The sequence below is a fragment of the Scyliorhinus torazame genome, chromosome 9, assembly GCF_047496885.1.
Source record: "Scyliorhinus torazame isolate Kashiwa2021f chromosome 9, sScyTor2.1, whole genome shotgun sequence".
NCBI classification, from domain to species: Eukaryota; Metazoa; Chordata; class Chondrichthyes; order Carcharhiniformes; family Scyliorhinidae; genus Scyliorhinus; species Scyliorhinus torazame.
In genome coordinates this window covers 161633001-161654972 of record NC_092715.1, presented here as the reverse complement: position 1 = coordinate 161654972, position 21972 = coordinate 161633001, and the positions used below count along the sequence as shown (strand labels likewise).

General features: G+C 46.6%; 1 protein-coding gene across 1 annotated transcript in view; it reads right to left on the bottom strand.

Moving 5' to 3' along the window:
- Positions 1 to 1411: 1411 nt before the first annotated feature.
- The window catches only part of naa35 (N-alpha-acetyltransferase 35, NatC auxiliary subunit), a 110504-nt gene continuing 89943 nt past the window's right edge, over positions 1412 to 21972 (bottom strand). The window contains exons 21-23 of the mRNA XM_072516704.1: positions 13814 to 13936; positions 13377 to 13457; positions 1412 to 1668 (exon numbers count right to left, since the gene is read on the bottom strand). Of these exons, the coding sequence (XP_072372805.1) occupies positions 1609 to 1668; positions 13377 to 13457; positions 13814 to 13936 (264 nt within the window). The 3' untranslated portion in view covers positions 1412 to 1608. The remainder of the gene's footprint in view (positions 1669 to 13376; positions 13458 to 13813; positions 13937 to 21972) is intronic.

Sequence of the window (21972 nt, the reverse complement as noted above, 5' to 3'; positions counted from 1 at the left end):
TTGTCTGCTGTTCGCGGTGTGTTCTGCACCCCCATCTCCCTGCAGTGAGGCAGTATTTCAGATGGGCGTACTGAGAGGCCACTGGCTGTGCTGTGCCACACGTATCCCATTGGTGGGTTGTCTGGGGGTGGTGGGGGTGTACCCAAATGGCAGTGGCTTTCTGCACATTTATGCGACACAGTGGGCAGTAGGTGGAGCGTGCAGCCAAATGGCCACCCGGTCCCGCAGCTCATCTGGCCGACCCCACTGTACTTCACCCCACCCTTGCAGACCACCCCCTCCCCAGCCAACGGCTCAACTGGCAGTGTCTTTGGAAACTTGGCATACCTCCTCTCTCACCCTCAGCAGACACAGCGTTCTGTTCCCGTTTTAAAATAGTGCAAGTGAACATCTCCGGCGCACTTCTGTCTGGCGGAGACTGAGCATCGCGAGAGGCCGGAGACTACCGAGTCGGGTCCTTTAATATGCTTATAGCTGCCACAATTTCCCAGCATGGGAAGTGGAATGCATTCACGCTGCTATCGTGCCGGAGTATGGCATTCCATTGGGGGCCCGGCCCCAATCTCTTTTCGGCAGACGAGCGATTCTCCACCCGATGCAATTCTGGGGTCACTGGACTCCAGTCCATTGACTTTGAAAGATCTATGAATAGGTTTTCAAGGTAATTTTCTGTTTTTAGTATAGCAGAGGGCTAAACAGCTGGCTTGTAATGCAGGACAATGCCAGCAGCGTGGGTTCAATTCCCATACCGGCCCCCCGAACAGGTGCCGGAACGTGGTGACTAGGGGCTTTTTCACAGTAACTTCATTGAAGCCTACTTGTGATAATAAGCGATTATTATTACTTAATTCTGTAACTGAATGCTGAAATACTGAGCTCACTTTGGTGGTTTCATACAAATGCATTGGTCCAGTCTTGATGGAAATGGGGGGGGGGGGTAAACAGAAGGAAAACAAATGTATCTATCCACTTGGTTGCCCAGAAGTAGCTGCATTCACTGCAGATCATTAAAAGTGCTTTAATTTTTGATGTCCAATAACATTTTTGTTTATAAGTAAATCAGGTGTAGTTCCTGGTGTCTGGATTTCTTCTCTAAACATTTAACAGTCCCTTACAGGAGCATAATCGGATTAGATGCTCTGCATTGGTGTTGGTTTTTAGTAATTTCTCTCATTTTATGGTTGTCCATTTAAGTCAGGTGCCTTGCACTTGGCGATTTACAGTCCGCAGCTTGCTCTGATTTTCCTTTCTTGGACGAAAAGACAAACTTATTACCTTATAAAGAGAAAGTTGGTAATTTAAGACATTTTTAAAATATGGCTGAAATTTACAATATTACAGTTATCAGTAGATAAAAAGGTTGTGCTGAGTGAGAGACTTGGCTTTCATCCACTACTGGTATCAAAACAAATTAAAAAGTTATATTTTTTATTCTGGTCACAGTATTAACACAGTACAGCAGCATATACAAAGCATTGCTGTTGATGTGCTTACAGCTTTGAATTTTACATAGTCCCTTTCTCATATTCTGGAACATAGCCACAGCTGGAACAAAATATTTCAAGTGTTGAATTTCCGCTTTATCCACAGCCATTATCTCCACTGGAGTTAGATTAACTTGACGACTGGAAAATACTTGTGAACAGAAAAATCGAATTCTGGAGGAACCTGAAATTTAAAAGAATTATCAAGTATTTCAAAAGCAGATTTAAATTCTACAAGTCTTAATGATGCAAGCATATCAAGTTTGCATTCACTGCATTATATATCTCCAGAATATATATTGAAAAGCCTTTAATAAAGATTATTATATCTGACGGCCAGTTCTTGCTAATGCTTAAAATCACTCTGCATATTTGTATTTACTTATCTCTCAGCGATTTTAACCTCTTCCTCACCTCCACCCCAAACATCTTCCAGCCAATAGGCCTCTCATATTAATCGACTGCCCCATTCTTGACACTCATCTACCTGAACCATATAACTGCACCAAGCTGCTGCTCCTGTCCTCTTACTATTTGTCTTCAATCTTTGTACATTGTCTAATTGCCACCACCATCTGAAAATCTGCACCTGAAAATGCAAGGCTGTGAAATACAGGCATCCTATTTGGAGTCTTAAAGTTTGATTATAAATATATATAAATTATATGCAGAATAAAGCAGCAGAAAAGTTGATGAAAAATTAGGAATGTTTGCAATTAAACCAAAATATGTTCCTGGAAGATGAGCCTAAATGTTTTGAGCATAAACTGGCAGCCCTGGCAGAGATCAGAAAATAGGCACAGATTTTTGAGCACTTATTGCTGCTGGGTGAGGTACGTTGTTGTTGGTGAATAGTTGAAATGTTTAGCGATTAAACATAGACATTTCAAAAATGCCAATTAATGAGTTTTGGAACAAACAATTTAGTCCAATTAGCTATTTCCCAGAATTACATTGGTATATGAATAATTTGATATCTCATGATATCAGGCAGCAGGCCTGAAAAAGTTGTTGGATGTTTGTTAGGGTACAGAACTGGTCAGGCTTTTAGCATGGTTGCCACATTTAATGTGATCCATGACACAATGATTTCAACCTTGGAAAGCATTGTAGCTCAGCCCAGTCTTATCTTCATCCAATATCCATACACAATTCCAGCAGAAGTCCATATATAACATAACAGTGTTATATATTCTTCCAGTGGAGAGGGGAGCGATTTTTGGAGGGGAGAGCTGGAAGGTGAGCTGAGTTTTTGATTTTTAAACTTACTTTTTCGGAGCAGGAAACCAGAAGTTGGCCGTGGGGAGACCTGGGAAGGTTGTATTACCCAATAAAATTGAGGTGAGGAAACCAGAGACACTACACGTGTAGTGCCTCCCACCCTCCCTCCTCCTCTAACCTAAAAAAACAGACTCAGTGCTGTGAGCAGGTAAGCTTTTTACTTTGTTTTTCTTTTTTACTGGGAGACTAAGTAGAGGTGATGGCAGCTAGGGCAGTGGAATGTTCCTCCTGCTGAATGTTCGAGGTAAGGGAGACCACCAGTGTCTTTGCTGACTTCACCTGCAGGAAGTGCAGCCACCTCCAGCTTCTCACAGACCGTGTTAGGGAACTGGAGCTGGAGCTGGATGAACTGAGGATCATTTGGGAAGCTGAGGGGGTGATAGATAGAAGCTACAGGAGCATAGTTACACCTGAGAACAAAGGTAGCTGGGTAACAGTTAAGAGGAGGAAGCAGTCAGTGTAGGGATCCCCTGTGGTTGTTCCTCTCAACAATAAATATACCGCTTTGGATACTGTTGGAGGGAATTACCTAGCAGGAGTAGGCTGCAGTGACTGGGTCTCTGGCACGATGTCCGGCTCTAGGGCTCAAGGGAAGGGGGGAGATTAGGAGAGCACTAGTTATAGGGGACTCCATAGTTAGAGGTATAGACAGGCGGTTCTGTGGGCACGGGCGAGACTGTCGGATGCCAGGGTCCATGACATCTTGGATCATGTCTTCAGGATCCTTAAGGGGGAGGGGGAGCAGCCAGAAGTCGTGGTGCACATTGATTACAACGACGTAGGTAGGAAAAGGGGTGTTGATGTAATAAACACGTTTAGGGAGTTAGGCTGGAAGTTAAAAGCCAAGACAGACAGACAGTTGTCATCTCTGGTTTGTTGCCGGTGCCACGTGATAGCGAGGCTAGGAATAGCGAGAGAGCACAGTTGAACACGTGGCTGCAGGAATGGTGTAGGAGGGAGGGCTTCAGGTATTTGGATAATTGGAGCGCATTCTGGGGAAGGTGGGACCTGTACAAGTAGGACGGGTTGCATCTGAACCAGGGGGGTACAAATATCCTGGGAGGGAGGTTTTCTAGTACTCTTCGGGAGGGTTTCAACTAATTTGGCAGGGGAATGGGAACCGGATTTGTAGTCCAGCAACTAAGGTAGCCGATGTTCAGGACACTAAAACATGTAGTGAGGCAGTGGGGAAGGTAACACTGACAAAGGAGAGTACTTGCAGGCACGGAAATTAGTTGAAGTGTGTATACTTCAACGCAAGAAGCACAGAAATAAGGTGGGTGAATTTAAAGCATGGATCGGTACTTGGGACTATGATGTGGTGGCCATCACGGAAACTTGGATAGAAGAGGGGCAGAAATGGTTGTTGGAGGTTCCTGGTTATAGATGTTTCAATAAGATTAGGGAGAGTAGTAAAAGAGGTGGGGGTGTGGTGGCATTGTTAATTAGAGATAGTGTAACAGCGCAGAAAGGCAGTTTGAGGAAGATCTGCCTACTGAGGTAGTATGGGTTGAAGTCAGAAATAGGAAAGGAGCTGTCACCTTGTTGGGAGTTTTCTATAGGCCTCCCAATAGCAGCAGAGATGTGGAGGAACAGATTGGGAAACAGATTTTGGAAAGGTGCAGAAGTCACAGGGTAGTAGTCATGGGTGACTTCAGCTTCCCAAATATTGAGTGGAAACTCTTTAGATGAAATAGTTTGGATGGGGTGTTTGTGCAGTGTGTCCAGGAAGCTTTTCTAACACAGTATGTAGATTGTCCGACCAGAGGGGAGGCCATATTGGATTTGGTATTTGGTAATGAACCAGAGCAAGTGATAGGTTTGTTAGTGGGGGAGCATTTTGGAGATAGTGACCACAATTCTGTGACTTTCACTTTAGTAATGGAGAGGGATAGGTGTGTGCAACAGGGCAAGGTTTACAATTGGGGGAAGAGTAAATACGATGCTGTCAGACAAGAACTGAAGTGCATAAGTTGGGAACATAGGCTGTCAGGGAAGGACAAAATTGAAATGTGGAACTTGTTCAAGGAACAGATACTACATATCCTTGATATGTATGTCTCTGTCAGGCAGGGAAGAGATGGTCGCGTGAAGGAACCATGGTTGACAAGAGAGGTTGAATATCTTGTTAAGAGGGAGAAGGATACTTGTGTAAGGCTGAGGAAACAAGGTTCAGACAGGGCACTGGAGGGATACAAGATAGCCAGGAGGGATTTGAAGAAAGGGATTAGGAGAGCTAAGAGAGGGCACGAAAAATCTTTGGCGGGTAGGATAAAGGAAAACCCCAAGGCCTTTTACACATATGTGAGAAATATGAGAATGACTAGAGCGAGGGTAGGTCCGATCAAGGGTAGTAGCGGGAGATTGTGTATTGAGTCTGAAGAGATAGGAAAGGTCTTGAACGAGTACTTTTCTTCAGTATTTACGAATGAGAGGGGCCATATTGTTGGAGAGGACAGTGTGAAACAGACTGGTAAGCTCGAGAAGATACTTGTTAGGGAGGAAGATGTGTTGGGCATTTTGAAAAACTTGAGGATAGACAAGTCCCCTGGGCCTGACGGGATATATCCAAGGATTCTATGGGAAGCAAGAGATGAAATTGCAGAGCCGTTGGCAATGGTCTTTTCGTCCTCACTGTCAACAGAGGTGGTACCAGGGGATTGGAGAGTGGCGAATGTCGTGCCCCTGTTCAAAAAAGGGAATAGGGATAACCCTGGGAATTACAGGCCAGTTAGTCTTTCTTCGGTGGTAGGCAAAGTAATGGAAAGGGTACAGAAGGATAGGATTTCTGAGCATCTGGAAAGACACTGCTTGATTAGGAATAGTCAGCACTATTTTGTGAGGGGTAGGTCTTGCCTCACAAGTCTTATTGAATTCTTTGAGAAGGTGACCAAGCACGTGGATGAAGGTAAAGCCTTGGATGTAGTGTACATGGATTTTAGTAAGGCATTTGATAAGGTTCCCCATGGTAGGTAAGGTACTTTTCCCCAGAAAGTAAGGAGGCATGGGATAGTGGGGACTTTGGCCAGCTGGATAACGAACTGGCTAACCGATAGAAGTCAGAGAGTGGTGGTGGATGGCAAATATTCAGCCTGGAGCCCAGTTACCAGTGGCGTACTGCAGGAATCAGTTCTGGGTCCTTTGCTGTTTGTGATTTTAATTAATGACTAGGATGAAGGAGTTGAAGGGTGAGTCAGTAAATTTGCAGGAGATACGAAGATTGGTGGAGTTGTGGATAGTGAGGAGGGCTGTTGTCGGCTGCAAAGAGACATAGGATGCAGAGCTCGGCTGAGAAGTGGCAGATGGAGTTTAACCCTGAAAAGTGTGAGGTTGTCCATTTTGGAAGGACAAATATGAATGTGGAATACAGGGTTAACGGTAGGGTTCTTGGCAATATGGAGGAGCAGAGAGATCTTGGGGTCTATGTTCATAGATCTTTGAAAGTTGCCACTCAAGTGGATAGAGCTGTGCAGAAGGCCTATGGTGTGTTAGCGTTCATTAGCAGAGGGATTGAATTTAAGAGCCGTGAGGTGATGATGCAGCTGTACAAAACCTTGGCAAGGCCACATTTGGAGTACTGTGTGCAGTTCTGGTAGCCTCATTTTAGGAAGGATGTGGAAGCTTTGGAAAAGGTGCAAAGGAGATTTACCAGGATGTTGCCTGGAATGGAGAGTAGGTCTTCCGAGGAAAGGTTGACGGTGCTAGGCCTTTTCTCATTAGAACGGAGAAGGATGAGGGGCGACTTGATAGAGGTTTATAAGATGATCAGGGGAATAGATACGAGTCGACAGTCAGAGACTTTTTCCTCGGGTGGAACAAACCATTACAAGGGGACATAAATTTAAGGTGAATGGTGGAAGACATAGGGGGGATGTCAGAGGTAGGTTCTTTACCCAGAGAGTAGTGAGGGCATGGAATGCACTGCCTGTGGAAGTAGTTGAGTCGGAAACATTAGGGACCTTCAAGCGGCTATTGGATAGGTACATGGATTACGGTAGATTGCTGGGGTGTAGATTGATTTGTTCTTAATCTAGGACAAAAGTTCGGCACAACATCGTGGGCCGAAGGGCCTGTTCTGTGCTGTCTTTTCCTATGTTCTATAACAGTGAACGGGCCGCATGAGTAGTCCTCTTTCATCTCACTGGGCTAAGAGATTGAAACTAGACTTGTTCACTAATCCCATGAATAAAATTAAACATAAAAGACATGCTGAATATTTCATAATGAGTTATAGAAAATGCTTAATTTGTATATTAATAAAACTATCAACTTCAAAATGGTAAATATTTACACTTTTTGGAAGCAGAGATGGGGCTCTGAGTCTGTGTGAGCAATCGGCATGCATCTCACTTCAGTCGTACTGGTAGGAAAAAAACTATAAGGATGGAAATCAGTGGAATGTGGCAACTATCAACAAAATGTTCTGTGGACAGCACTCGGAATGGGCTGCATGTATCCCTAGGCCAAAAGTTGCCCACCACTGATATATAGTTACCTGGAGTACAGCCACTGGCTGTCTTCCTCTCCCCGCTGCTGGGACTAATTGTATTGCTGCACTGGATAAGAACAGCTAACTAACTCAGCATGGACGAGAGATTAGACTTAATGGCTGAGCAGGTCACTAGGTAAATAGAGCCACAACGGATTTCATGCTGTGCTCACCTGTAGAGGATGCTGCACTAGAAAGGATCTCTAGGAACCATAAAGTGCTGCTCAAAAACCTGCAAAAAGTTGAAGCAGGTACCCGTGTCATGGATTAACAATGAGCACTGTTCCATGACTGCTGACTGCGAAATCTGGGTAAATTAAGTTGTTATTCCGAGAAAACAAACTTTCATGGCTGCTGGTGGTACTGTGCTGGAGGGGCCGGTTTAGCTCAGTTGGCTAGACAGCTGGTTTGTGATGCAGAGCAAGGCCAACGGCACGGGTTCATTTCTTGGACCGACTGAGGTTATTCATGAAGGCCCACCTTCTGAACCTCGCCCCTCGCCTGAGGTGTGGTGATCCTCAGGTTAAATCACCATCATTCAGCACTCCCCTCTCAAAAGGGGAAAGCAGCAATGGTCATCTGGGACTATGGCTGAATGGGAGCTCTCGGCCACATTGCTACATTTCACACGTTTCAGGATTTTCTTGTAAAGCAAAACCCTCACAGGAATGGCTCTTTTGAAATATGCATATGGGACAATATAGTTTGATCTAGGGATAAGAGTTTGTGGGAAATGCACCATACAATGCTTCCCAATCTTCTGTAAAACAACACCTTCTTCAGAGAATGCCCAGTGGGAAACCGATGGGCATGGAACGAAATGGCAGCTCTCAAGCAAATAGCTAATACATTATACAGAAAATAACATTTGAAAGACGATTGAAAACAACGAATAAACTATACTAACTCTTGTATGAGGGTCTCTGCCTTCACAACCTTTTCAGGCAGTGATTTCCAGACTCGCACCCCGCTCTGCATGCAAAAGTTCTTGCCAAAGAACAAAGAAAAGTATAGCACAGGAACAGGCCCTTCGGCCCTCCAAGCCTGTGCCGACCATACTGCCCGTCTAAACTAAAATCTTCTACACTTCCTGGGTCCGTATTCCTCTATTCCCATCCTCTTCATGTATTTGTTAAGATGCCCCTTAAATGTCACTATCGTCCCTGCTTCCACCACCTCCGGCAGCGAGTTCCAGGCATCCATTACCCTCTGTGTGTTGCCTCGTACATCTCCTCTAAACCTTGCCCCTCGCACCTTAAACCTAAGCCCCCTAGTAATTGACCCCTCTACCCTGGGGAAAAAGCCTCTGAATATCCGCTCTGTCTAAGCCCCTCATAATTTTGTAGACCTCTATCAGGTCACCCCACAACCTCCGTCGTTCCAGTGAGAACAAACCGAGTTTATTCAACCGCTCCTCATAGCTAATGCCCTCCATACCAGGCAACATCCTGGTAAATCTCTTCTGCACCCTCTCTAAAACCTCCACATCCTTCTGGTAGTGTGGCGACCAGAATTGAACACTATACTCCAAGTGTGGCCTAACTAAGGTTCTATACAGCTGCAACATGACTTGCCAATTCTTATACTCAATGCCCCGGCCAATGAAGGCAAGCATGCCGTATGCCTTCTTGACTACCTTCTCCGTCTGTGTTGCCCCTTTCAGTGACCTGTGGACCTGTACACAGAGATCTCTCTGACTTTCAATACTCTTGAGGGTTCTACCATTCACTGTATTTTCCCTACATGCATTTGACCTGCCAAAATGCATTACCTCACATTTGTCCAGATTAAACTCCATCTGCCATCTCTCTGGCCAAGACTCCAAACGATCTAAATGCTGCTGTATCCTCTGACAGTCCTCATCGCTATCCGCAATTCCACCAACCTTTGTGTCGTCTGCAAACTTACTAATCAGACCAGTTACATTTTCCTCCAAATCATTTATATATACTACGAACAGCAAAGGTCCCAGCACTGATCCCTGCGGGACACCACTAATCATAGCCCTCCAATTAGAAAAGCACCCTTCCTGTGCTACTCTCTGCCTTCTATGACCTAGCCAGTTCTGTATCCATCTTGCCAGCTCATCCCTGATCCTGTGTGACTTCACCTTTTGTACCAGTCTACCATGAGGGGCCTTACTGAAGTCCATATAGACAACATCCACTGCCCTACCTGCATCAATCATCTTTGTGACCTCTTCGAAAAACTCTATCAAGTTAGTGAGACATGACCTCCCCTTCACAAAACCATGCTGCCTCTCGCTAATACGTCCATTTGCTTCCAAATGGGAGTAGATCCTGTCTCGAAGAATTCTCTCCAGTAATTTCCCTACCACTGACGGAACGCTCACCGGCTATAGTTCCCTGGGTTATCCTTGCTACCCTTCTTAAACAAAGGAACAACATTGGCTATTCTCCAGTCCTCCGGGACATCACCTGAAGAATGTGAGGATCCAAAGATTTCTGTCAAGGCCTCAGCAATTTCCTCTCTAGCCTCCTTCAGTATTCTGGGGTAGATCCCATCAGGCCCTGGGGACTTATCTACCGTAATATTTTTCAAGATGCCCAACACCTCGTCTTTTTGGATCTCAATGTGACTCAGGCTATCTACACACCCTTCTCCAGACTCAACATCCACCAATTCCTTCTCTTTGGTGAATACTGATGCAAAGTATTCATTTAGTACCTTGCCCATTTCCTCTGGCTCCACACATAGATTCCCTTGCCTATCCTTCAGTGGGCCAACCCTTTCCCTGGCTACCCTCTTGCTTTTTATGTACGTGTAGAAAGCCTTGGGATTTTCCTTAACCCTATTTGCCAATGACTTTTCGTGACCCCTTCTAGACCTCCTAACTCCTTGCTTAAGTTCCTTCCTACTTTCCTTATATTCCACACAGGCTTCGTCTGTTCCCAGCCCTGACAAATGCCTCCTTTTTCTTTTTGACGAGGCCTACAATATCTCTCCTTATCCAAGGTTCCTGAAATTTGCCGTATTTATCCTTCTTCCTCACAGGAACATGCCGGTCCTGAATTCCTTTCAACTGACACTTGAAAGCCTCCTACATGTCAGATGTTGATTTACCCGCAAACATCCACCTCCAATCTAGGTTCTTCAGTTCCCGTCTAATATTGTTATAATTAGCCTTCCCCCAATTTAGCACATTCACCCTAGGACAACTCTTATCCTTGTCCACCAGCACTTTAAAACTTACTGAATTGTGGTCACTGTTCCCGAAATGCTCCCCTATTGAAACTTCTACCACCTGGCCTGGCTCATTCCCCAATGCCAGGTTCAGTACAGCCCCTTCCCTAATTGGACTGTCTACGTATTGTTTTAAGAAGCCCTCCTGGATGCTCCTTACAAACTCTGCCCCGTCTAAGCCCCTAGCACTAAGTGAGTTCCCATCCCCTCTAAACCTCCTTCCCCTTGCCTGGTTATTGATTGCTCCCACCAAGGAGAAAAGTTTCTTCCTGACTACTCTTATCTATGCCTCTCATAATTTTATACATCAAGTTTTTTGAGGACGTGAAAAAATATGATTTATATGGGGAGGCCGATGGATGTTGTTTACATAGACTTCAGTAAAGCCTTTGACAAGGTGCCTCATGGCAGACTGGTACAAAGGTGAAGTCACACTGGATCAGAGGTGAGGTGGCAAGATGGATACAGAACTGGCTTGGTCATAGAAGGTAGAGGGTAGCAGTAGAAGGGCGTTTGTTCTGAATGGAAGGTTGTGACTAGTGGTGTTCCACCATGATCTGTGTTGAGGCCTCTGTTGTTTGTAGTATAAATAAATGATTTGGAGGAAAATGTAGCTGGTCTGACTAAGTTCGCGGATCACACCAAGGTTGGTGGAGTGGCAGATAGTGTTGAGGATTATCAGAGGATACAGCAGGAAATAGGTTGGAGACTTGGGCAGAGAAATGGCAAATGGAGTTTAATCCGGACAAATGTAAGGTAGTTCATTTAGGTAGGTCTAACATAGAGAGGAAATATACAGTAAATGGCAAAACTGTTAGGAAAATAGAAAATCAGAGAGGACTGGGCGTACAGGTCCACAGATCTTTGAAAGTGGCAACACAAGTAGACAAGGTAGTCAAGAAAGCATATGGAATGCTTGCCTTCATTGGATGGGGCATCAAGGAGAAAAACTGTCACGTCATGCTCCAGTTGTATAGAACCTTGGTCAGGCAGCACTTGGAATATTGCACACAATTCTGGTCGCCATACTGCCAGAAGGATGTGGAGGCTTTGGAGGGTGCAGAGGAGGTTTACCAGGATGTTGCTGGTCTAGAGGGTGTTAGCTATGTGGAGAGGCTGAATAGACTCGGACTGTTTTCATTGGAACGACGGAGGTTGAGGGGCGACCTGATAGAGGTCTACAAGATTGTGAGGCATGGATAGAATGGATGGGCAGGCACTCTTTCCCAGGGTGAAGGGGTCAGTCACTAGGGGCAAAGTTTAGGGGAGATGTGCAAGGCAGGTCTTTATTACACAGAGAGTGGTGAGTGCCTGGAACGCGTTGCCAGGGGATGTTATAGAAGCAGATACATTAACGGTGTTCAAAAGGCAACTCGACAAATATATGGATATAGTATATACGATGGGGTAAAGAGGGATAGGGCACTAGGAAGTGCTGAGGGTTTTGGCCAAAGGTGGTATCATGACTGGTACAGGGCCGAAGGGCCTGTTCCTAAGCTGTATTGTTCTTTGTTCAATCATGTCCCTCCTCAGTCTCCTCTTCTCCATGGAAAACCACAGTTTATCCAATCTCTCTTTATAGCCAGAACTCAAAGCCAGAACTCCCTCGTCCAGGCTCCATCCTGGTAAATCTCCTCTGCATCCTTTCCAGTACTATCACATCCCTGCTATAATGTGGATTCCAGAACTGCACACGATATTCTAGCTGTGGCCTAACCAACGTTTTCTACAGTTCCAGCATAACCTCCATGCTCTTTAACTCTGTGCCTCGGCTAAGGAAAGTATACCATATGCCTTCTTAATCACTTTATCTCCCTGCCCTGCTACCTTAAGAGACCGGTGTACATGCACAGCAAGGTCTCTCTGATCCTCGGTGTTTCCCTGGGTCCTGCTGTTCATCATGTATTCCCTTGCAATGATGCGTTATAGAAAATTAAAAGTTTAGCAATCTTTAATTTTGGTTTTATATGGATAATGCAAGGAGATAGAATGGCAAAAAATTTAACTCATTATGCCATGTTCACTTAATATACATGGAGCTGCTCAGAAATGGGTGGTTGCTTTCTGAATTTATAGAAAATGAGATGTACTCCAGGGAATAGAGAGTTGGCATTATACTTTTCCACCCTATTTTCTGATTGTTGCCTTGTAGGGTATAGCCAATACATAACTTTGGTTTTGGTAGCTTTCCATCTTGTGAGACAATGGTTTGCACCTTGGTGGTTAACTCCATGTTAAACATCGTCTGGCGTGGAACTGGAACCCCACCCCATCAAAAAACCATAGAATTTACAGCGCAGAAGGAGACCATTCAGCCCATCAAGCCTGCACCGGCTCTTGGAAAGAGCACCCTACTTAAACCCACTCCTCCACCCTATCCCCGTAACCCAGTAACCCCACAATCTTTTTGGACACTAAGGGCAATTTAGCATAGCCAATCCACCTAACCTGCACATCTTTGGACTGTGGGATGAAGACCGGAGCACTCGGAGGAAACCCATGCAGACACTGGGAGAACGTGCAGACTCCGCACAGACAGTGACCCAAGCCGGGAATCGAACCTGGGACCCTAGACCTGTGAAGCAACTGTGCTATCCACTATGCTACCGTGCTGCCCAAATCTAGGCTTCGATCTTGGAAAGCTTTTCAAATTCAGGAGCATCAAGCTGAGATTACTACCATATATATGCAGCTTCCAGCACTATTTATTCAACGACAAGGAGCTGGGCCCTAACTGATCTCTACCTCCCAAATAGGTGCTCTGGTCAATTATTAATACTTTCACTTTTGTCCCTACTTAGATTAGGCAATTCAGCATAGATCAGGGATCAAATTTCGGATCTGCCTGGGTGCCGATACCGTTTCGAAAATGAGAACCAGAATAATGTGATAGTATTTCTCAAGGTCTTAACACTTACCTTAGACTCTTTCTTGTGGCCTCCTGCAAGCAACTTCATCACCACAATATTAGGTTTTGCAACCTTCAAAATTCTATTAACCTGAAAAACAAATTGCACGCCACAGGGGAAAATATCACATACAGGCTGGAAAAAGGAACAATTAGTCTCGTGATTCCCAAAAAAGGGGTATATTGAGCATTAGTGTACATTGAATAGCAGATTCAATGCAAGATTAATAAAGTAAATATTTGGCCTCTGCTTGTAATACCATTTATGAAAATACTTAATGCTGGCGGATGAAACTAAAGTAAGCTACTCAAACAGAAGTAACGAGATGTACATTTGGGGTTCTATAAATCCAGCACAAAATGTAAAAATGCCATATCATTTCCCTAAAAAATGTCATTACAAAAACATTATACTGTAAATATATTTTACAGTAAAGTGCACAGTACCTCATTGTCTGGATTTGGAATGTTTTCCAGTATCATCTTAGCTTGTTGGAAGTGCTTGCTAGCAGCAATATAAAGGTCAAAAGATTGAGGAGGGGGAGTGTACTTGTTGAGGTCAGACATTTCCTATTTGATAACAAAATTGAAAAATACTTCAGAATGAATATTGAAAAATGTATTTTTTGTTAATGAACAACTTTAATAAAAGAAAATACCAAACCAAGAGAGGGGGTTCATCAACCTTTGTCAAACAAAGAACAGGTTCAAGTTTTGAAAAATCCATTATCCTTTTTTAAAAAAGAAAATTGTTAAACAACCCCTTCTCTTTTCAGGTGTGGACACGTCTGTTATGTATTTCCAGTATTCTTCTGTTTTTATGACAAATTTCCAATATTTGAACGTTTAATTTCCCACAAGGTGATCAACTTTGATGCAGGATTTTTCAAAATGCTTTCTCTGAATTAAAATTGTTTGTAATAATCATTTTACCTTTCAGTAATCAAATTGGCAATTCACAAATGGAGGCAAATTTCTCTTCAACACTTCCAACTGTTAAACATTACTTTACAAATAAAAGTAGAAAATCTACTGTGACACTGCATACAACGAGACTGAAAATATGCTTAAATGTCATGGCGGCTATAATGAGGAATGAACCAAGTGTAATGGTTACACCAACTATGCACTTGAAACAAGGCATTTAAAGAATTACAAGTTTTGTGATATTGTTCACAGTAAATTAGAAGGTACTTCAACAACTTCAAATGCCAAATCTTTTTGTCTTTCCACAGATGCTGCCCAACTTACTGTGTATTTCCAGCATTTTCTGTATTTATTTAAGTCAGAGGATTAATGAGAAAAACGTGAGGGTGGAAGGTAGGTTAGTAAAACAAGGATTTGAGGTTCTGGGGTTGGGAGAGATTACAGAGATAGGAAGGGGTGAGGTAACGGTAGGATTTAAAGATGAGGTTGGAAAGTGAGCATCAGGATGATGGTTGAATAGGATTTGGTGTGAGTAAAGAAACTGGAGTTTTGGAAGACTTCAAGTTTACCAAAGGTAGAATGTGGGAAATCACCCACGAGTTCACTGGAATAGAATAGTCAAGTCTAGAGGCACCAAAGGCATCAATGAATGTTTCAGCAGCAGGTGAACGGAGGCGAGGCAAAGTTGGATAATGTAGAAATTAGTGGACTTAGTGATGGCGCAGGTATGTGGTTGGAAACCCATCTCAGGATCAAATATGACACCAAGTATACAAAGTATTTGCTTTAGTCTCAGACAGTTGCTAGGGAAAGGGATGGAGTCAGTGGCTGGGGATCAAAGTTGGGAATGGGGGCCATAGTAAAAACAGAAAATGGTGGAAACAACCAGGTCAGGTAGCATATCGAAACAGAGTTTCAGGTCGATGCTCTTTCATTAGAGCTTTTTTGCACCAAAGACAATGATTTCATTCTTCCTAATATTTAAAAAGGAGGATATTTCTGCTCCAGTACTCAGATGATATCTCCAGGGGACGGCATGTGGATGACGAGTAGGATAGATCTTTGGATACCAGAGGTATCATTGTGGGAGCAGGAAGATGATTCCCAGTCTACAATTATTAATGAAAGTGGAACCAGGTGAGTATATTCCCATCCAGTTGGAAAACAATGGAGAGGCACTGGAGGAAGATAGTGTTGGTCAAAGGTTGCAGACAGGTCAATAAGAACAGAGGGATAGTTTATCTTTGTCAGTCATATAGGATGCCACCTGCACTTTGAGAACCATTTTGGTACTTTGAAACCTGTTAATCTGGGCTCTGCCCCGTCAAACATGGGAGTACTGGACGAGTTGGGCATGAATTTGGGAAGTATGAAATGCGCAAGATCATGAGAGGAAATAGAAGTTGAAGATGGAGCAGTAGTTTGAAAGGGCGATGGGATCAAAGGCTGTTTTTTGTGAGGGATAATAATGGTATCTTAAAAGGAGTGATACCACTTAGAAAGAAAGAACCGTTAACAATATTAGCTAATATCTGAACCTAAAGGGGAAGCTGGGTGATCAGAAGTTTAGTTGTGGACATGATGAACTGAGAGGCAGCATGAGGGGCAATAGCAGAAAAACTAGAGAAAAATGCAAGTTCAGGGTCAAAGCAGGGGGTTAATGGAAATCTGGTCAAGTGGGCTAATGGAAGGCTGACTTCCGGTGACGGTGATGTGCTGAGCGGACGCACATCAGGTGGCTCTCCTCCCATCCAGAACCAAAAAAAGAAACTTTTTTTTATAAGAACTTGGCCTGAAAAACCAACAGAAAACAACTCTGAACAAGGAAAAGAAGCAACAAAGGGGAAGATGCCGGCAAATGTAAGTGTGAGGGCAGAAGTGGCAGAAAGGGCCACGAGCAAAAGGCGAACGAGCCGGTGGACACACGAGGCAAGGGGGAGACTCCAGCCGCCCAAGAACTGGGGAGACCAGCGACTCAAACACTGGCACTGACACCCACACCAGCCTCCCCCTCCCAAGAGGGGTTGGTCTGAGGACCTTCCGAAAAAAGGAGCTGACCGCCATGAAGGAGGCGATTAAATTCGAGATCCTAGTGGCGGTGACTAAGGCGATGGTCTCCCTACAATGCACAATTGATGGGCTGGGAAAGAAAGTGGAGACACAAGAGAGGACGATCCAAGACCTCAAGAGAGCCTTGATGGACCAGAGCGATAGGACCGTCCTCTGGAGGCAGAGAAGAAAAAGTTGGTGGCTGCCCAGGGGAGCTTGAAGGGAAAGGTCGTAGACCAGGAGAACAGGACCCGATGGCAGAATATACAGAAGGCATCGAGGGCAGAGACCCGGCAGACCATATTGCCCAAATTCTGGGCAACCTAGTCAGGGGGGACAGCTTCCCCAACCCCCCAGAACTCGACAGGGCACACAGGTCGCTCAGACCAAAATCCAAAGCATGGGAGCAACCGAGAGCGATGATAGTAAAGCTGCATAGAGACCAAGATTGGGAAAGGATCCTGCGGTGGGCCAGACAAATGAAGGCGAGTACATGGGAAAGATACAGAATCCGGGTCTATCAGGACATCGGACAGAACTGGCAAAGAAAGAGGCCGAGTTTAACAAGGCCGAGTTTAACAAGGCAAAGTCGGACCTCTACAGGAATGGAGTGCGATTAGGCAGCTGTTCCCGGTAACGTACCAGAGCAAAGACTATTACTTTAACACTCCGACAGAAGCAAATGACTTTGTACGGACTAAAGGCCTGGTCAAAGATCAGGCACGGCAGTGATGAAGGCGGAGGGGGATTGCTGAAAGACTGAGTCAGAATCAGACACTTATAGCCGTCATCTCACCTGCTTTCCCTGTCCTCGCTCAAGTAGCATTGTGGATAGCACAATTGCTTCACAGCTCCAGGGTCCCAGGTTCAATTCCGGCTGGGGTCACTGTCTGTGCGGAGTCTGCACATCCTCCCTGTGTGCGCGTGGGTTTCCTCCGGGTGCTCCGGTTTCCTCCCACAGTCCAAAGATGTGCGGGTTAGGTGGATTGACCATGATAAATTGCCCTTAGTGTCCAAAATTGCCCTTAGTGTTGGGTGGGGTTACTGGGTTATGGGGATAGGGTGGAGGTGTTGACCTTGGGTAGGGTGCTCTTTCCAAGAGCTGGTGCAGACTCGATGGGCTGATTGGCCTCCTTCTGCACTGTAAATTCTATGAAAACTATAGTCTTGGTATGTGTTTGCGTGGGACTGTACTGCCTCGTTCTGACCAGAAAGACCGGGTATAGGAGAGAGCGAGGACAGGGAAAACAGGTGAGGTGGCGGATAGGAAAAACAGGCAGTCAGAGGGCACAGACAAAGAGCTAGACCAGCCCTGGGAGGGGAGCCACCGTAGTAGCAGGGAGGGCTACCACGGGAAGACAGGCCATGAGGGGGGGGGCCACGGTGCGCCCCTTGGCGGGAAAGGTGGGGGGGGAGAGAACGCAGGAGGATACAGGGAGGGAGAGGCGCGGGGGGGGGGGGGGCACAGAACACATAGGGAATAGAACAGAGAAAAAGAGCTGGCAATCAGATTGGCTTTGGCAGGCAGGGAGCAGGCCGAGGAAACAAGATGGCGCCGCAAGCAGCCACTAAACAAAGGGAAACCCCGGAGTGCAGGGACGCACCCAAGTAGCGTACATGCAGTTGGCGGCCATGTTGGGTGCCCCATGGACAAAGGGAAACCCTGGAGTGCAGGGGCCTGACCTCACGGTGAGAACGGCGACTGTGGCCATTTTGGATGGCCCCTTAACAAAGGGAAACCCCAGAGTGCAGGGGTGTGTCCACCAAGTAAGCATGGATGATCCTGCAGGAACAGGGGGGACAGAAACCCTGTCAGGATAGCCACCGGTAATGTAAGGGTCTTAGCGGCCCGGTGAAAAGATCCAGAATCTTCCCCCACTTAAGGAGCCTGAAAGCCGACATAATCTTCCTTCAGGAGAGACACCTGAGGCAGAAGGGACCGACTGCTGGTAAGAAAGAGCTGGGTGGGACAGACGTAGCATTCGCACTACAGGACAAGGGCTAGGGGAGTAGCCATAATGATTAGCAAGAGGCCGAGGTTTACGGAGGTTAGGACAGTTACGGACCAAGGGGACGGTACGTCATGGTCAGCGGTGTCCTGGACGGGACACTGGTAAATATGTACGCACCCAATTGGGACGATATAGACTTTATAAAGAAAACCATGGCGGAAATAATAATAATAATAACAATTGCTTGTCACAAGTAGGCTTCAATGAAGTTACTGTGAAAAGCCCCTAGTTGCCACATTCCGGCACCTGATCGGGGAGGCCGGTTCGGGGAGGCCGGTACGGGAATTGAACCCGCTGCTGACATTGTTCAGCATTACAAGCCAGCTGTTTAGCCCTCTTTGCTAAATCCCCGACATTGGCTCACACCCACTGATCATGGGGAGGGGGGTGACTTTGCGTACGGGACTCGCTGACTGACCGATCAAACCCCAGAATGGGTAAAACGACAGGCATGGCTAGGGAACTGGGAACATTCATGGAACACATGGGGCAGTGGACTCATGGAGGTTCCTGCACCCCGGCGAGAGGGAATTCCCGTTCTTCTCACCGGTCTATAAAGTATACACCTGATCGACATCTTTGCAGCGGGGAAATTGGTGCTTCCAGGAATAACAAGGTCAGAATATTCCGCAATAGTCATCTCCGACCACGCTCCAGATTACATGGATATGAGATTGGAGACGGGCCGTGCCCAACGTCCCACATGGAGGTTGGACATGGACCTTTTGGCTGACAAGGCCTTCTGCCAGGAAACGTCACAGGCCATAGGCGACTACGCTACTAACAACTGGAACAGGGAAGTCTCACCTTCCACATTCTGGGAGGCTTGAAGGCTGTAATCAGGGGGGGAAATTATAGCATACAAGGCTCGCAAAGACAGGGTAGAGAGGGCAGCCAGGCAATAGTTGATTGACTCCATCCTGGAGGTCGATAGAAAGTACTCCGAGGCTCCGACCATAGGGCGTCTGGCAGAGAGGAAAAGCTACAAATGGACTTTAACCGACTATCCACTAGGAAAGCAGTACATCGAATCCGCCAAACCAGCCATGGGGGACCTTCTATGAATACGGAGAAAAGGCTGGCCGCCTACTGACTCACCAGCTGCGAAAAACAAGGGAAACGCAGGTAAAGGATAGCAGAACCAAAAGAGGTCAACCGAGCATTTGAGACCTCCTACCAGGGGCTGCAAACGTCCGAGCCCATGACGTGAGGATGACACAGTTCCTCGATCGACTGGTTATGCCAGTTGTGGGGGAAGGACAGGCGGGGGGAGCTAGAAGCACCAATAGACCTGGGAGAAATCATGGAGAGCATCAGCTCCATGCAGGCGGGGAATGTGCCAGGACACGATGGGTTCCCAGCGGACTTCTATAAAGAATTTGCGCCGGCTCTGGCCCCACATCTAAGGGATATGTTTGCAGACTCGCTGGCGAGGGGCACCCTCCCTCCTAGGCTAACACAAACCACGATATCGCTGCGGTGTTTCATCCCTGCATCTCCGTCGGGGGCTCGGATGCAGAAATGGCCTTCGACACAATCGAATGGAAGTACCTCGAGGTACTGGAGCGATTTGGGCTCGGAGCAGGGTTCACCTCCTGGGTGAAAATCCTGTACAATGCGCCCAAGGCGAGCGTTCTAACCAACACCATCAGTTCTGACTACGTCCAGCTGCACAGAGGCACTCGGCAGGGATGCCCACTGTCCTCGCTGCTGTTTGCCCCAGCAATTGAACCCCTGACGGTCGCTCTGCGAGACGTGAAAAGCTGGAAGGGCAGGCAGAGAGCACAGAGTCTCACTCTATGTGGATGACCTGCTCCTCTACCTCTCAGAACCCCAGGAAGACCTGAAAGCAATCATGTAACTCCTGAAAGAGTTTGGAACCTTCCCGGGCTATAATCTTAACCTGGGCAAGAGCGAGGCATTCCAGGTGAACCTAGGAGCAGCACGGTAGCACAAGTGATTAGCACTGTGGCTTCACAGCTCCAGGGTCCCAGGTTCGATTCCCTGCAGGGTCACTGTCTGTGCGGAGTTTGCACATTCTCCTGTGTCTGCGTAGGTTTCCTCCGGGTGCTCTGGTTTCCTCCCACAATCCAAAGACGTGCAGGTAGGTGGATTGGCCATGGTAAATTGCCCTTAGTGACCAAAAAGGTTAGGTGTTATTGGGTTACGGGGATAGGGTGGAAGTGAGGGCTTAAGTGGGTCGGCACAGACTCGATGGGCTGAATGGCCTCCTTCTGCACTCTATGTTCTATGTTCAACCGTGGAAAAGACAGAGTTGGAGGGACACCCATTCAAACTAGCCCAAAGCAAATTCCGCTACCTGGATCCAAATAGCCCGGGACTGAACACAGATCCATAAGTGGAACCTGACCAGTCTGGTGGAGGAAGTCAAAAAGGACCTAAAGAGATGAGACGCACACCCGCTCTCCCTGGCGGTGAGGATGCAGACGATCAAAATGAACATACTGCCAAGGTTCCTCTTCCTGTTCAGATCGATACAGATCTTCATCCCCAAGGCCTTCTTTGTGTGAGGGGGGTAAAATCTAAGAATTCCCAAATCAACATTGCAAAGAAGAAAAGTCATGGCAGCCTGGAGGGGCTGGTTTAGCACAGGGCTAAATCGCTGGCTTTGAAAGCAGACCAAGGCAGGCCAGCAGCACGGCATCACATTACCAGAGGACCGAGATGTCCCCATGGCCTCCATCTGCGGAAACCATAAGTTCCCACCAGCCATGCTTGACACCACATTCAAAAAACGGAGACAGGCCGGGGAGACGCTAACAGAAACAGGAACCTTTACATGGGGGACAGACTAGCGACACTGAGCGAACTGACAGAGAACTTGGAACTACCGACAGGACAGGAACTTAAGACACCTCCAGGTAAAGCACTTTCTCCGCAAGGGGACAGTAGGATGCTCCAGGGCCCCGGGCATCACATTACCAGATGACCTGATAAACACAGACAGTAAGGAAGGGGGAAACTGCAGGAAAATCTACGGACAGCTATTGGACAGGGCAAGACGGCCACTGGATGAATCCAGACAAAAATGGAGAGACAAACTGGAGTTAAGAGGTGGGCTGGGGATTCTGGAGCGAAGCACTGAGCAGGGCCAACTCCACCTCCTCCTGCGCAAGGCTCAGCCTCATGCAGTTTAAAGTGGTGCACAGAGCGCACCTGACCAGAACCCGAATGAGCAGGTTCTTCCCAGAGGTGGAAGATAAATGTGAACGGTGCCAGGGAGGCCCGGCCAACCACACCCACGTGTTCTGGGCTTGCCTCAAACTTGTACGGTTCTGGACAGCCTTCTTTGAGGCAATGTCCAAGGTTGTGGGGGTGAGGGTGGAGCTGTAACGAAGAGTGGCGATCTTCGGGGTATCAGAATAGCCAGAGCTACACATGAAAGCCCTAGCTTTTGCTTCCCTAATCCCATGCCCGGCAACCTGCTCGGCTGGCGATCAACAGCACCACACACAGCTGCAGACTGGCTGACAGACTTGGCAGAATTTGGAGAAGATTAAGTACACAATCTGAGGGTCGGAAGAAGGCTTCCTCAAAGCATAGCGGCAATTCTCTGGTCTGTTCCCAGAACTGTTCGAAGCGACTTCCGGGTGCGGC